Raw genomic sequence first — 16,115 nt, 5'->3', positions numbered from 1 at the left:
AACGACATCATGCTCCTCACTGCTCGGCCTCTTCCACACTCATGTCCCTCTGCGGATGACCAGCTGCTTACTCCACCTCGCGCACCTTCCTGTTTGGTACCTTCGAGATACCCAAGGTAGTGCTTGGTATGCAATGCCATGGCATCGCCGAGCGCCAAATTGCAATCGTGCTCACCCGTCGGCTACTGACTGGCCCTCCCTTGTTCGCCAAGCAGCTTGATATCGTCGGCGCAGATGCTTGGGTATGGCATTGCCGTTCAGAGTGATAAGTCGCCGCGTCTCTCTTTCGCAATTGCTCCGCGTTTGCTTTCTCTCTTCTCAACCTCCACAGTGGCCGGCCTCGTTACCTTGCAAGCTACAGCATCAATGTGGCGCTTTCTGTCCGTGTGCGCGTGCCTCAGCGCGGTCCAGTCTGTCTTCGCCGAGGACGTCTTGATCAGTGAGAGAAGACTGCAAAAGCGATACATTGACGCTGCGGGCAATTGGAACCAGTGTACGATTGGCCGAAATACGCAAACGATAGAAGCTGACAGTTCACAGCATTCTTCCACATCAATGATGTCCACGCTCATTTGGACCAGTAAGAAAACGAGGGAGAGAAGAAACAGGTGGCTCGAAGGTGTCTCGAGCTACGCTTTATCTCTGTCCACGCCCAAAACGTCTCGACTATCGCTAACCCTTCTACCCCTCGCTTTGTAGGTTTAGATCATCAGGAACTGATTGCTCGGATCCTAGCAGAGGTGAGATTCCCAACATGTACAAGCCACGGCCCTCTGGTTTCAGTGAAACAGGTGCTGTGTGGCACCATGTTATCTTCGTTCGCGTGAGCACTCTAACGCGCTTCTCAGGGTGTTATGGCGGCTACGCGAGAGTTTCGACGGTGATCAACGAGCGAAGGCCTGTCCTTAACAGTAGTCTGTTTTTGAACGCCGGAGACGAATTTCAAGGGACACTTTTCTATAGCTACTACGGAGGCGAGAAGATCGCAGAGACCATCAATCAGCTCGGCTTCGACGGCATGACCCTGGGAAATCATGAATTTGACGGCGGCGATGACATGCTTGGAGCTTTCCTGGTGAGTTCTACACGAGTGAATTTGCCATTGTCGCTAAACAAATATCGATTCTCAGGAGAACCTCACGTTCCCCATCATCTCTGCCAACATCCAGTCCGATCACCCAACCCTTAACAAGACGATTGTCCCATTCCACATCTACCCGCAATTCAGCCTTGCAGTTATTGGTGTGACAACTATAGACGTTCCTAACATATCGTGCGGCTGATTCCACCCCATGCATCTGAGAAGCTTACTGACACGTTGCAAATAGATCTCCTGGCGAGGGAACCATCTTCAAGGATGTAGTCGAGAGCGTGCAAAGCACCATCGWTCTCATTCGAGGAACGACGAACATCACGCGGATTGCCGCCCTAACCCATATCGGATATGACCAGGWTCAGATTCTGGCGCAGAGTACCACCGGCCTCCATCTCATCATGGGTGGTCACAGTCATACTCTTTTGGGCGACATGGAAGGCGCAGAGGGCGACTACCMGACCATTGTGCGCAATCAGGATGATGAAGAAGTGTTCGTTGTGACAGCTTACCGTGAGTGGAACAATAGACTTGATTGTAGACCGCAAACTGATATTTGATACAGGTTGGGGCGAATATCTTGGGTAGGCCGAATGTTTTTGAATATCCAATGAAGTGACTGCACGCTAACAAATCAGGTACATCGATGTCACCTACGACAGTGAGGGTCGGATTCTAGAATATAGAGGCGCACCGATCCACCTTACCAACACCACCAAGCAAAATACAACGCTTCAGGACCAGATTGAGGAGTGGCGCGTTCCCTTCGAGGCATTTGCCGCAGAAGTGATCGGACAGTCTGAGGTGGCTCTCGACCAAAGCGATTGCCAGGAGCAAGAGTGCCTGTTAGGCGATTTCATGGCAGACGCAATGCTTGCCTATCGTCGGAACAGCAGCGACGATGTCGACTTCGCTTTGATCAATGCTGGCGGCATTCGCGCAACCATTGATGAAGGAGACATTACTCGCGGTGAGGTTCTCACCTCCTTTCCCTTCGGCAACTCCCTTGTCGAGATTACGCTCAATGGATMATACCTGTGGAGTGTACTCGAGGGCATCATGACCGGCGTAAACCAGGTCAACGGCGACGAAGTCACCTCTTTCCTTCAGGTTAGCCAGGGAATCCAGATCGAATACAACCCCGAGAATAGCAATGGAAGCAAACTGGTCTCGGTCACAATCGGCAACTCGAGCATTGATAATGCTACAGACTACAACGTTGTGACTCTAGACTTTATTGCGGGTGGCGGAGACAACTTCTTTTCGGAGGTGTTTGAAAACGTGGTGACGCTTGATACCCAAKATCAGGTTCTCGTCCAGTATGTGGAAGCCCAGAGTCCTGTCAACGTTGAGCTCGATGGCCGCATTGCCATTGTCAACGGATCTGCGAATACCACAGCCGGGAGTGATGAAAATGAGACCGAGGATGAGAGCAACAATGAGGAGAGCCCAACTTCAGCACCTGCAGAAGGTTCWGGTGCTGGTAAGGGACTAGGAGGCCTCGGCGGCTTGTTTGCCGCTGTTTTTGCTGGCATCGCCATCGTGTACCTTCACTAGAGACCACTTCACTGTGGTTGTAGAACTAAACAATTCTGATCCGGGGACTGCCTCATCCAGAAGATTGAGTGGAATCTACCGAATCTTATCGACGGCCTTCGTATCTTGCTCTCGATTGGATCAGTCTGGACCGTTGCAAAGCTTTTTGTCTCTACGCCGCTCATACCACTTTAATGCGTCGAGACGCCGGAAGTGAGAGAGCTTCAATGCGAGAATATGCTGCACAAGCATGCTGGACCGTGACCAAGCTTTGTTTGCGGCGATCGAGGCTTATGAGAGATCGAAAGCGATCTCTCAGTCGCTGCTATCCACTATTAGCCATGGTGTCGCTGCTTCAGAAGTTCCAGGCAACGATGTGACAGTTGTAAGGACGGCTCCGCCAGCGGGCTAGTGACTCCAAATGCCACTTTACTAACCAAAAAAGGTCAACGTCCCTCACGTCAAGTCAACCTTTTCACCTCCCAAAGTGAGAGATCTCGATCTAAACTTGTCTTGGTGGAGCTTCATGCTGCTTGAAGATCCAACGTTCAAAGGTGCTTTCTCGGCGATTATGTCACTTTTCTCCAACTTCACTCTYAGAAACCTCACACCAAGTGTTGATTGCTCAATGATGCATCCGAAGGCCCACTGTACTCTTTGAACATTGCATGATGAAGTCTCCGGATTTCAATTGTGGATGCGAAATTTCAGCTTGGGGTGTGGGTGCCGATGAWGATCGAGCATCACATCACATCATAGCGAAATATGTCGCTACATATGGTGAGCTTCTCGTGCTATTATTTTGTCCATTAACTGCCTTTTAATTTTGCAGATCGTTTCATACTTTTACTGGATCAAGACTCTGCTCCCGGACCGCTCTATCTGGTGGGACTTACTCCAAGATGCCTGGCATTCTGTCCCATACCGGGCTTCTCGGAGGCAAAATTTCAGGGGCGAGTTTGCAGAGTGGCGTGTGTGTCACTGCTGCTTCTGGCTTCCTGCTCTTTGGATATGACCAAGGCGTCATGAGCGGCATTATAACTGAGCCCAGATTCCTCCAGCAGTTCCCACAGATGGATCCTCAGAACAAGTCTGGTGCTATCCAGGCATTGGTTGTTGCAATCTACGAGATTGGCTGTCTGCTGGGAAGCGGACTGATCATTTTTGTTGGCGACAAGCTTGGAAGGCGCAAGTCGGTGTTGATTGGCACCTTGATCATGCTGGTTGGAACGGCGTTGCAGGCGACTGCTTCTACACTTGGACATATGATTGTTGGAAGAATCGTCACGGGCTTTGGGTACGTTGGATGATCGGGCCCCGGAATCTTGCTTGGCTTACAATACTGACCAATTTGCTCTTTGATACAGAAACGGAATGAATACTAGTAGTATACCAGTATGGCAGTCTGAGATGGCTCCACCCAAGATCCGTGGGTTCTTGGTTCTTTTCGAAGGCGCCCTGATCACTGGCGGCATCATGGTAAGCAAAACGAATCATGCAATACACACTTATTGCCTTGGACCTCCCTGATGATCAACGCATGTTGAATGCCACAATGCACCCGAGCTTTTCGATTTACCCACGATGTCTTGGGCACGTACTGACTTCTTCCCCCTACTCCTAGATCTCGTACTGGATCAACTACGGCTTCTGGTTCGTAGATCAAAGCTCATTCCAATGGCGTTTCCCAATCGCCTTCCAGGCCGTCTTCGGTATCATGCTCATCATTGGAGTTCTCCTCTACCCCGAAAGCCCTCGTTGGCTAATCAAGCATGGAAATCCCGATGCCGCCAGAGAGATTCTTGCTGTCTTGGAAGACAAGTCCCCCGAAGACCTTGTAATCATCGCAGACGTCGAGGAGATGGACCGCGTAAACAAGATTGTTTCTGCAAACAAGCTTACCCCGAAAGAACTCTTTAGCAACGGCAAAGAGATGAATCTTTGGCGTCTGAGCGTCGCGTGTCTCTCCCAGGCCTTTCAACAGCTGGGTGGATTGAATCTGGTCACCTGTAAGTGACGGTATCTTTGCCCAACCATTTGGCCATTGCTAACCCTCCCAAAGACTATGCCACAACCGTTTTCGAGGGGAGTCTACAGTTCGACGCTGAGCTCTCTCGACTTATGACTGGCTTCCTAGGAACAGAATTCTTTCTGGCAGCTCTAGTTGCCCTCTTCGTGGTCGATCGACTGGGGAGGCGAGTCCTGATGCTGTGGGGTGCCATTGGCATGGGAGTCTGCCTTTTGGTAGTCGGAACCTGTCTGTCACAAGCTACTCCTACGTACAAGGCGCCTGCGTACGTTTACCCAACTTTGAACCTATTGTTTCATGCGCTGACTCATTAATACACGACTATAGGTATATTGCCACAGTGTTTATATTCATCTACAACACATTCTTTGCTATAGGCTGGCTTGGCGTCACGTGGCTCTATCCTGCCGAAGTTACGCCGATCCGCATCCGCGCAGAGGCGAACGGTTTTTCAACATGCTCTAATTGGTTAATTAATTACGCGGTTGTGCAGCTGGCACCGATCATGATCAACAAAATCGCATGGAAGACCTACTTCGTCTTCATGTGCTTCAACTTCTTCCACGTACCCGTTGTGTACTGGTTCTTCCCGGAGACGAATGGCTACAAGCTCGAGGCCATGGATGCCATCTTTGAAAAGGCCCACGAGACCGGCGAGAACCCCGTGTGGACGGAGCGAAGGGTGCGCAAGGGCAAGGACGTACTCGATATTGAGAAGCATGAGAATCACCCTGGAAGTGACAGCGAACCTGAGGGCGGCGTTCGCGGAGCAGAAATTGAAAAGGAGGAGATTAGGGAGGAACATGCTCGCGAGTGAGTGTGCATTCATTCTTTTCGACGAAGATCAACGAATGGAACGCCTGGAAATCGATACAATAACGGCTTACCTAGAACTTTACGACTTGTGACTTCCTTCTGTAATGATGCGTGAAGATTGCATGCCTAGGCTCACGATACAAAAGAAACGCATGTAATGTCAAAAAACCCTAAAAGATCCTAGATTTGAGAGCGAGACAATGAGCACAAGTGATGGAGATACTACTGATACATCCCAGCAGCTCCTTCCATTCCCGACATATCCATCCCCGGAATACCCATATCAAGCATTCCGTACAAGGAAGCATTGCCCGTGTACCAATCTTGCAAGTAAGCCGACATGTCCGGTTCATTGCTCACATTGTTCATCTGAGGGAACGGCGCCAAGCCAAGCGATGCAAGATACTCGTCGAATTCGCCCGTTACCAAGACGTTATCCTCGGAAGGTCCAGGTTGACTCGACTCCTCTGCAAGCTTCGACGCAGTATAGGCTTCGGCAACGCGAAGGAAGACGGAGCACAGATCGTACAGCTTCTGGACTCCACTGGATAGCTGGCACGCGGGATGTAGAGATGCGACGTAGCTTCTCATGAGCTGGAGATCGGCTTGTGAGTTCTGGTAGTGAGTGATCACTTCACAGAACATGATGGTAAAGGGAGTGAGAGGGCAGTTCAGCAAAACCCAATGGCAATAGACCATCCAATTATAAGCGTTCTTGCAGTGGGTGTTCGCAGTGTCCCGTATAGCTTCGAGGAACTTCCTTGCGTAGTGGAGTGAGGGTGAATCCGATGTGGGGGCCGAAGCGTGCAGCACCAACGCCATGGTCCCAAGGTAACTCACCTCATCTCCAATACTCATCAAGCGAGCAATGCTGCCGGAATGTTMCTTGAAATACCGCAGAACTGCCGCGTCGCTCTTGTGTCTTGTATTCCATAGAATTTGCATATTGTCTGCCAGCTCTTGTGCGGCTTGGCTGCGTTGTTCGATTGGTTGCGTAGCGGCAGCGGGACTGTAAAGGCGTTCGCAAATCTCGCCTTGCACCACGGCCGAGTCAATCCAGAAGTCAAGTAAAGGAAGCAAGAGCTGAGGGATCAGCGTGGAAGACGTCGGTTTTGGCAAAGAGATATACRAGTCTTTGAAGCACGGCGCGCGCCCTAGCCTCAACGAGAGCGATCTATCCTGCGTATATCTTTCCCAAGTGTCAGTATGAAATGTGGTAGATGCTCTGAGATACGTACGAAAACCAGAAAAGCAGCATCTTGCTAGTCTTCATCTCCTCGGGATCGTCTATCATGGAAGATAAGCGGTGATACCCAAGCGTTTGACACATCCCTATAGCGGCRGAGGCAAGGGTACTCGCGAGGCTTGGTTTACACATGTTGACCAAGACTATCGACTGTGTGCAAGTTAGCTTTGTTAATATTCCGATGCAGATACATACGCCAGACACGAGTGCCTCTACACTCTCTTTCGAAGGCGGAAGGACCATGGGCAACTCTGTTGCCGTGCGCAGTACCAATGGCTCGAAGACCTGCCTGAATACAGAATAACAAGATCAGTATGGAGATCATGGGTCTAGGATAGAAGAGACACAATAATGGCGTCAAGAAGCAGGCCGCCCCAATATGCTTACGATAAATCATAGTAGTACTTGGCGTGCTCCAGTCTATCTTCCGATCCAGATTCGAGCGCACTGAATTCGCAACACAACCCGAATAGACCAGCATACACCGACAGCCGGCGTGAAGGTATGTCGTTGTGATGTTGCTCATACAATCTGCGACTCTTCTGCGTAAAATCCGAGATGCTCGCAAATGGGAAGGCCCAATTCGCAACACCCGCTCCAGGTTCTATCATACACATTAGCGTCGCATCGAAGCAGCGTTGTATCTTAAACGCACCACCAGCTTTTTGCAAGATGGGCGCAACCTGGGGCCAAGGTGGAGGGACCACATCGATCGGAATCTTGGGCAGCACGGTCGTGTAGCTCATTTCAGCATCGGCATCCAAGCGTCCGACTATGCCTTGCAGCGCCTGGAGCGCTTCGGCAACGCTTTGTTGTACCTTTGCGCTGCTGCCCACAGTTTTCTCGAAGAGCTCTTTGGCTGCACCAAAGTCGGCGTGTGGTCCGGTACCAACATTGTGTGTCAAGTTGCGTAGATGGTCACTGATCTGGCTGCCTCCGTGGGGTGATTCTAATGTCTGTGTTGTTGTTGTTGTTGTGGCTATTGTTGCAGAAGGCTGCTTGGAAAGGTTACGCAAAAGCTGTTCGATGCTGGCTAGTTGACTTTCCATTCGATCAATTTTGTTCTCACTGCATATGTAAGCGACAAGCTGCGGTACCCTAGCAAGTGGAATACGGAGCCATACTACTGCTTTGAGACCATTACCCTAGACTTTTGCTCGGGCCGAGTTACAGTAGTCCTGCATGCTGACAGTCGCGACTAGTTAGTCGAGCCATCTTGCAAGAATGGGAAGAGTCGTCTCACAAAGGCTGGCAGCCCGACAATGTGTACATGGTCGCTTGCGGTCGCACCTGAGAGGCGATGGACGGAAGGTCAGCAAAATCTTGAACAAGTCCGGCGCAGACTAAAGCCTGGCGTAGACCAAAGATCATCCTGTAGGCCTGGAGTCGTGCGACAATGTGTTTACCGAATCTTCCTGTGTCTGCATTCATCGCACTAGAACAATGCTTAGCGTGTAAACAAGAGCGGTAGAAGGGACGCGAAGGCGTACGGCTCGTTGACCAGGCGCCGAAGGCAGCCTTTCATCATCGGACACTTGGCTCATTGTTCGGAGCGCCACGGATGGAGGTGGGGATTTCTGCAGCAGTGGCACAGCGCTGTAATGTTCATGAAGTTGTGTCGAGAAATTGGTTAAGCAGTCCGCGGATCCCGGGCTTGGGTCTTTATATTCGTCTCAGTTCTAGGGCCGTCGATCCGCGCGGCGTGCAAAGCATAAATGTCAGTACGTACAACCTTATCCTTGCTAACAAACCTCGTCAGTGGGATCTTTCAGCTGTGGCCACCAATACGACACATGTTGTTGGAGAGGCCAATGTGACTTTGGATGATGGTTCTCAAGACATTTGACCAAGTTTGTTGAGTGCAAGAGAAATGAAACTTTGGTCGTCAGTCTTGTAATTCCAAGCCGACCATAGCCAAACTTTGCTGTAGGTCTGACTTCTAAGCTGCTGATGGCCAACGATTAACCTTGATAGGGAGGATCCAGCTTGGTCTTGCCATCGTAGTAAAAATAGCTGGCGTTTGCGAGATCGATGTCCTTGAAATGGCTTGCCTGCCATTGGGGTCAGCWGGCATAAGGTATTCGTGCTGGAAGCCGAGGCGCATTTACATTCATAGCAAGCAATGGTCTTTGATCTTCGACATCGCTGTYCTTGAAATCGATGAGAATGCTGCTGCTACACTCGGGACAGAAACGATGCGGCTTCCTTTTCTTTCCAAACAGATATGACTTCAGCTTGCTGTCACAACCATTCTCGAAGACAACATCCTCCCTTCTAGGATATACGTTGAAGTAGCCTAGAGGACATGAGTGGATGGCTCAAGGATAGGATGGAAGTTGCCCACCATTCTTCGTGCAAATGGAACAGTTACAGCGTGTGATGATGCCTGTGCCCTCGGGAGCCAAAGCCTCGTTAAGCGCCACCGTATACTTGATGTTGCCGCAATGGCAGCTTCCATCGTACACCTTCATCGCAATTTTTGATGTGGTGGGTAAGAAGAAACAAGTTGCGGCTGAGAATATTGGCATTGGTAACCAATAGGGCGTACGGAGCCATGCCCGGCGCTAGTCATCGCTCGCCTATTGTATTTTGACTTTCATGGACCCACCAAAAAAAGATGCGAAGAGACAAGGGCAGAATTGCCCCATCACCGGCACAACCCACATTCAACTTCCCAAGATGGGTCGCGCAGCCTCGCCAGCGCTCTCGGAGAACGAGTTCGACATCTCCCGATCACTGTTTGGCGGCGAAGATGGCGACTTCACCAGCGATTCCGAAGCCGAGCAGATTTCCGTGCAAAAGACCCAGAATCTGCCCGCAGTCGATTTGGCCGGCAGTGACGATGAGGACGAAGCGTTCATCACTGCGGCGCAGGCAGCCGTGAACCGCAAAGGCGATGGGAAAGGGAAGAAGTCGGGCGCTTTCCAGTCCATGGGCCTCAACACCCACCTCCTCAAGGCCATTACACGAAAAGGCTTCTCCGTACCAACACCGATTCAGCGCAAGACAATCCCCTTGATTTTGGATGGACAGGATGTGGTGGGTATGGCCAGGACGGGTTCAGGAAAGACGGCGGCATTCGTGATTCCCATGATTGAAAAGTTGAAGTCGCATAGTGCCAAGGTCGGCGCGAGAGCAATCGTCTTGTCACCATCGCGAGAATTGGCGTTGCAGACGTTGAAGGTGGTGAAAGAGATGAGCCGGGGATCCGATCTACGCACAACACTGCTGGTGGGAGGAGACAGCTTGGAAGAGCAGTTTAGCAGCATGGCCAGCAATCCGGACATTATCATCGCAACTCCAGGTCGTTTTGAGCATTTGAAGGTGGAAATGGGCTTGGAGCTGTCAAGTGTCAAGTATGTCGTATTCGACGAGGCAGACAGACTGTTTGAGATGGGTTTTGCCGCGCAACTGCTCGAGATCATGCATTCTCTGCCGTCAAACCGACAGACTTTGCTCTTCTCTGCGACTCTACCCAAATCGCTCGTCGAATTTGCCCGGGCCGGTCTTCAAGATCCAAAACTGGTCCGTCTGGATGCCGAGAGTAAGATTGCACCGGGACTGCAGAGCGCCTTCTTCACTGTCAAGCGAGCGGAAAAGGAAGGTGCCCTCCTCCACATCCTTCAAGATATCGTGAAGATGCCTACAGGAGAGACGGTGGCGGCTATCAAGGCTAGGGAGCCCCAAAAGAGAGACAACAAGAAACGAAAGCGAGGAAACGATGATCCGCGGGAGATGCCATCCGAGCACTCCACCGTGATATTCGCTGCGACCAAGCATCACGTCGACTAWCTGGCATCTTTCCTGAAGGCCTACGGATACGCCACCTCGTATGTCTATGGTTCTCTTGACCAGACTGCCCGGAAGATGCAAGTGTTGGACTTTCGTACTGGTATGACCAACATCCTGGTCGTCACGGACGTTGCTGCCCGTGGGTTGGATATCCCTATCCTTGCAAATGTAATCAACTACGACTTCCCATCCCAACCAAAAATCTTTGTCCACCGTGTTGGTCGAACTGCCCGAGCTGGAAAAGAGGGATGGAGTTACAGCCTGGTGACCAACCAGGATATGCCATATCTGCTCGATTTACAACTCTTTCTCGGCCGAAAATTACTTGTCGGCAGAGTGGAGAAGGAGCGAGAAATGTTTCAGAACTCCATTGTGGTCGGCTCTATGCAGCGTGCGAAAATGGAGAGCTTGTGCGAGGAAGCACAAAAGCTGCTAGACGACGATGATGATTTGAGGCTGCAGCGTGACGTCGCCGGCAAGGGAGAGAAACAATACATGAGAACCAGAAATAGCGCGTCCGCGGAGAGTGTGAAACGTGCAAAGGGCATTGCACAAGCGGAGGACTCCACGGGCGTGAATGTGCTCTTCGATGACGGCAAAGATGCAGGACTTGAGGAGCAAAGACTGGACATGCTGGCGCGTGTCAGTGGCTTCAGGCCGGTGGAGACGGTATTTGAGGTCGGCCAAAGAGGAAAGAACAACGAAGCTAGTGAGATGATGAAGAAGCGGAGAGCCAAGATTGAGCCGAAGCATCAAGTTGCGAAGCAGACGCAAGAGGATGAGGCGGACAACGATGCACCCACGCGGAACCCCGACGCCGACGAGGAGATGGATGAGGATTCCGAAGAAGAGCTCATTCTGACCCAACCAAATGGTGGAGCAGATATGGAAGAGGCTTCCGATGATGAGCTGGAACTTACATTCGCCACGCCCGCTGACGAGTCGTTGCCTGGGAAGAAGAAGCGCAAAGGCAATTGGCAAGACTCTGAGCACTTCATGTCTTACACGCCTTCAACGTTGAACCTCGCTGAAGATCGTGGCTACGGTGTTCACTCTGGTGGTACAAATGCCACTCGCGATACAGGCGCCGGTGGTGCGCATTTCCTGGAAGCTGCGAGAGGCGCCACTATGGATCTCACAAATGATGAAAGCAAGAGTTTCCAAGACGCTACGAAAGCCAAGGGGCTGCGATGGGATAAGAAAGCGAAGAAATATGTTGCCCGTGCCAACGACGAGGACGGTTCCAAGGGCGCAAAGATGATTCGCGGAGAGAGCGGACAGAAGATCCCAGCTTCCTTCAAGAGTGGAAGATTTGATGCGTGGCGGAAAGCCAACCGTGTGGAGCGTATGCCTAGGACTGGCGAGCTGGAAAACTCCAGTCAACGTGGAGGCGCGGTTGGGAGAGGCGGGATCATCGGTGGCGGAAAGCGGTATAAGCATAAGCAGGAGTTGGCGCCCAAAGCTGCTGACAAGTACCGCGATGATTATGAGGTTAGGAAGAAAAAGGTTGAGGCTGCGAAGGCGGAGGGTAGGGGTAGATTCGCGAAGGAGGGGAAGAGTGAGTTGAGAGGTGCGGAGGATGTGCGGAAGATTAGGTTGGAGGCGGAGAAGAGGCAGGGGAAGAATGCTAGGCCGCAGCATCGTGGGATCGCAGGTGCGAGTAGAGGGGGTGGCAGGGGTGGTGGACGAGGTGGTGGAGGCGGCGGACGCGGTGGCGGTGGTGGACGAGGTGGAGGCGGAAGAGGTGGCAGAGGCGGTGGAAGAGGTGGCAGATAAAAAGACCTTGATATCTCTGATGATACATGTAACCCGGCTGCTATCGCTCACATCGAAGCAGGACATGGACTTGTCTTTGTTACACCCCTCCGACCTTGTTGGCCTACGCACACATTGGCGTTGAAATTCATGGCCTTTGTGAAAAGACAGAGTGTCGGTATTTGTTCGACTGGGTGTTTGACGAGGGAATGCGTGTTCAATACTACAGCGGTGGCCACAGGAGGGGTTGATATCAACTCCACTCCGGGATGAGAATCTCGCAAGAGGTAAGGGCAAACATGCTCATTATCGATAGTGCAGTGGCCATGTCTTGCTGTATAATGACCAGTCTAATTCGTTCTCAACTCCATGACTTTCATCTATCATATGGGTATCTTCCTCGTTTGCAAGAACGCTGGTGCACTCATGCATTTCATTTCCCGTAAAAATCGCTTTTCCGTCGAGCCACTAGTCGCTCATAGTCCTCAACTTCTCCTGCTCACCGGGCGTAAGCGCGTTGAACACCTCATCGAAACCAGGAGTTTGCGCAGCCTTCCTGAAGAAGTCAAGCAGATAGGCCTGAGTTTCATCATCCCTGCTACGCGACATCCCGGGACCGTCTTCAGCGCCGAGTGCCATGAGCTGAGACTTCGTCATACCCGAGGCCAGATCAAGGAAATCRTCGTCTTCCCATTCGCCCTCATCCTCCTCATCATCGTCATCTAGCTCAGCGGCAGCAGCAGCGTCCAGGTTACGAGCGCTACCTGAGGCCGAGAGAAGCTCATCAACCAAAATCTTGACGATCTTGAGCTGTGCTGAGATGATTGTGTACTGTTCGGGGTTTTGACGCGCTCGAGATCGAGTCATAATGCGGTCTGAAGTGGGAATGATCATGTCTCCCTTGACCTGGATTTCAGCAATGCGAGGGTCATTAAGCTCGAACAATTTGGACAGGGCGACAACACTTGAGTCTACGTTAGCATCAGTCGGTAATGCTCGGCGCAGGTCACTTACTTCTCTCGGATGTCCTCATAGCCGGCAAAATTCACAGAGTTCTCCAACCACTTGCTCATGACGACCTGTAAACCAGACTGCTCACCAACACGTACGTCGGCGAGGAAGCCAACGACTTCTTGTGCGGAGATGAGCGAAAGACGAGCAAAGACGAGAATCAAGCTTTGAATGAATTGGGCCTTGGTTGCAGTGGCGAGTCGAACAGCGACCGCACGGAGAAGCTGCATGAGGTAAGGACCGAGCTTGTCAGAGCCAGCCTTTTCGACGACCTCTGCAGCAAGGCCACCAACCTCTGCAGCACTGTGATCATCAACGGCCGGGTTTAAGAGGCGATCGATAATGACAAGGACCACCTCAAGTCCGCCTTTGCCGTCCTGGTCTTGAAAGCTGAATACCTGCTCGGGATCATGATGAATCAAGTGCCGGATGGCGGCTGTAGACGATTTCAAAAGCTCGTCATCCTGGGAGCCAAGCAAAAGCCTGTTCAGGCGCGGCAACACCGAGACAACAAAACCGGGAGGCATTGGTGTGGTTCCGTTCTCTGCAAGCGCAGACAGCAGCTCCGCCGCAAGGTTCGCCAAGGCATTCTCCTCTGTCAAAGTGGCAACATCAAAGGCGCCCATGAGGGAAGGTAACACCTTTGTCGTCAACTGCGCATACGCCTCGCTGCCAAGTTCAGCAATCGTACTCGAGACATCTTCAAAGGTCTCCGCAACCATAAGTGCGATCTGAAAGTTGGTTGCTCCGCGGCTGGCGACCGTGAAAAGTAGATCAAGCCCACCACCTTGGAGACATGTTCGTACGTCTAGCAGGATGGCGTCACGCAAAGTCTCGATGATGGTGATCAACATATCGTCACTATCGACGAGATCATCGAAATCCTGAGCATTGATAAAGTCTGAAAGAGCGGTGATGATAGCTGGCTGTTTCGCTAGCATAGCGGCTGACGGTAGGGAGGAAAGGTAGTATTGAAGCGTGCGAATGCAGGAGACCTGAACAATCTCCGACGCATCCTGTGAGATTGCTTGTAGAGAAGCCTCCATGAAAGCGGCCGCCACGGATTGGAGAGTGACCCCAGAGGTCCGTATCAGACTGCCAGCGACAAGGTGGCCTCTCGCTCTCAGAAAGACGACGTCCTCTTGCAAGGCGTGCTGGATGAAGTCCACATAGCTTTGCGCAGCCTCTGGGCTAATTTGTTTTTCCACGTCTTGGAAATCACTTAGTAGCTGGTTGAGGAGGTATAGAGCAGCCTCCTTCATCTTCCATCCGGAGCTCTCAGAGTAGAGCGAACGAGTGTATGTGAGCAGGCCTTCAACAGCCGTGGTGTTCAGCCATTCCCCTAGCTTGATGACAAGGTCACCGCAAGCTGATCGCGGAGTGTAATTTGCTGTGACGTTGGTTTCCTCCGATAGAAAGACGTTGCAGTCGATATCCCATAGGCCCTCCTCCTCGACCGTGATCTGAGCGTAGGCCACTGCGATCTTCATAACATCGGTGATCCAGCTCAGCCCTCCGTTGGCGGCTTGGAGCTGCTGTTCCAGCTCCTTGCGTACAGGTGGTGCGCGCAGACACGCTTGCATGAAGTCGAGCTCCTCGAGGACTAAGAAGTCCAAAGTGTACGGCAGTCCGTCCGCATCCTCGAGACGACCCTGCATGTCATCCTCAATGTACATTGCCTGATATTGACCCTGCAGTGTGGAAAGCTCGTGCCATGTTGCGGAGAACAAGGCGGGGCTGTGTGGTGACAGGTTCCCTGGAAACAGCGATCGGATTCGCATCAGTACTTTGACAACCTGCAGCTTGAGTGCAACGTGGCCACGGTAGACCTCTGCGGCAACCAGGTCGCTAGATTCTTGGATCTGGGTAGGTGAGGGCGCCAAAGGTGTCTTGAGGGCGTCAATGAAGAAAGCAATCCAGCTCCCTAGAGTCTCCTCCGCAAAGGCTTTCACGGCTGCTTTATGATCTTCCATGACCATTTCAAGGATGTCGAAACAAGAGCGAAAGACAGACACTGCCAATGCTCGCAAAGTAGCTTTCCTACTCTCGTTTGTCGCGACCTCGAACATCACGCGGACAAGATCCCTGGCAACGCTGAAGAACTGCTCTTCACCAAAACAATCATCCACGAGCTCGTTGAGCACTTTCAGGGCGCCATGTAGCTGTGCATCCACTCCAGTGCTCACCACATTCAGCACGGTAGGCAAGAGCGTTGGCCACTCATCTGGGAAATCTGCAGTAGCAATCTTGCTCACCACGAGACTGGCAGCACTTTTGATCTTCCTCTCGTCGCGATCACTCAATGCCAGATCAAGCAGGCGCTGGCGGATTTGAGCTTTCTTGCCATCATCCGCGTACAGCTGGCCCGCGAATTCGTCAAATTGCGGTGACCAGCACGCCAGGACGAAAGTTTTCAGGTAGAGGAGAGCAGCCTGGCGGATCTCGAGAGGAACCTCGGCGTGCGCACCAACAGAGATCAATCCCAACGGAAAGTCCGAGTTCTGGTCTCGAAGCTGTTTCAACAGCAATTCTGCATTCTTGCGTGTGGTTTCCTGGGGAGACTGTGTCTCGGTAAATAGCTGCACTAGCTGCTCCTCCATGGTCGGAAATGGCTAGTCGCACTCTCGACTCCGCGCGGTGATTATGTGACTCGAGACTGACGGCCGTGAAGTTTGCGAAAAGTGGCTCTGCGGGGAGAGAGCTTGGTGAGGTGGTTTCTTTGATGAGAACAAACAGTGAAAAAAGTTGTCACTGCCGCGGCTGCGACTTCCGGTGCACCGGCTTCTGAAACAACGAATCTACCGAATCCTGTTTGTTGTAGGTCCGTGATGCGGAAT

General features: G+C 51.8%; 6 protein-coding genes; 3 read left to right on the top strand and 3 right to left on the bottom strand.

The window, feature by feature from the left end:
- Positions 1–366: 366 nt before the first annotated feature.
- RCC_11347 (related to 5`-nucleotidase precursor) lies at positions 367–2,650 on the top strand (the record flags this gene model as incomplete). XM_023776568.1 has 8 exons in its annotated part: positions 367–493; positions 541–580; positions 700–740; positions 849–1,075; positions 1,131–1,273; positions 1,329–1,606; positions 1,659–1,677; positions 1,732–2,650. The coding sequence occupies 8 exons, from the start codon at positions 367–369 to the stop codon at positions 2,648–2,650; spliced, it is 1,794 nt and encodes a 597-aa protein (XP_023632336.1).
- Positions 2,651–3,531: 881 nt separating this feature from the next.
- On the top strand, positions 3,532–5,475 carry RCC_11346 (probable sugar transporter STL1; the record flags this gene model as incomplete). XM_023776567.1 has 5 exons in its annotated part: positions 3,532–3,926; positions 3,997–4,108; positions 4,254–4,638; positions 4,692–4,923; positions 4,986–5,475. 5 exons carry the CDS (start codon positions 3,532–3,534, stop codon positions 5,473–5,475), a joined length of 1,614 nt encoding a protein of 537 aa, XP_023632335.1.
- Positions 5,476–5,696: 221 nt separating this feature from the next.
- On the bottom strand, positions 5,697–8,264 carry RCC_11345 (uncharacterized protein; the record flags this gene model as incomplete). XM_023776566.1 has 9 exons in its annotated part: positions 5,697–6,663; positions 6,713–6,870; positions 6,916–7,009; positions 7,108–7,324; positions 7,376–7,788; positions 7,845–7,905; positions 7,964–8,010; positions 8,127–8,155; positions 8,211–8,264. 9 exons carry the CDS (start codon positions 8,262–8,264, stop codon positions 5,697–5,699), a joined length of 2,040 nt encoding a protein of 679 aa, XP_023632334.1.
- Positions 8,265–8,681: 417 nt separating this feature from the next.
- On the bottom strand, positions 8,682–9,191 carry RCC_11344 (uncharacterized protein; the record flags this gene model as incomplete). XM_023776565.1 has 3 exons in its annotated part: positions 8,682–8,771; positions 8,829–9,016; positions 9,065–9,191. The coding sequence occupies 3 exons, from the start codon at positions 9,189–9,191 to the stop codon at positions 8,682–8,684; spliced, it is 405 nt and encodes a 134-aa protein (XP_023632333.1).
- Positions 9,192–9,399: 208 nt separating this feature from the next.
- RCC_11343 (related to ATP-dependent RNA helicase dbp10) lies at positions 9,400–12,288 on the top strand (the record flags this gene model as incomplete). The annotated part of the gene is made up of 1 exon (XM_023776564.1): positions 9,400–12,288. One exon carries the CDS (start codon positions 9,400–9,402, stop codon positions 12,286–12,288), a length of 2,889 nt encoding a protein of 962 aa, XP_023632332.1.
- Positions 12,289–12,735: 447 nt separating this feature from the next.
- RCC_11342 (related to importin 9) lies at positions 12,736–15,878 on the bottom strand (the record flags this gene model as incomplete). XM_023776563.1 has 2 exons in its annotated part: positions 12,736–13,231; positions 13,282–15,878. 2 exons carry the CDS (start codon positions 15,876–15,878, stop codon positions 12,736–12,738), a joined length of 3,093 nt encoding a protein of 1,030 aa, XP_023632331.1.
- Positions 15,879–16,115: the final 237 nt, after the last annotated feature.

Source organism: Ramularia collo-cygni (genome assembly GCF_900074925.1).
Source record: "Ramularia collo-cygni strain URUG2 genome assembly, contig: RCC_scaffold29, whole genome shotgun sequence".
Classification (NCBI taxonomy): domain Eukaryota; kingdom Fungi; phylum Ascomycota; class Dothideomycetes; order Mycosphaerellales; family Mycosphaerellaceae; genus Ramularia; species Ramularia collo-cygni.
This window is presented reverse-complemented; position numbering and strand designations above follow the sequence as displayed.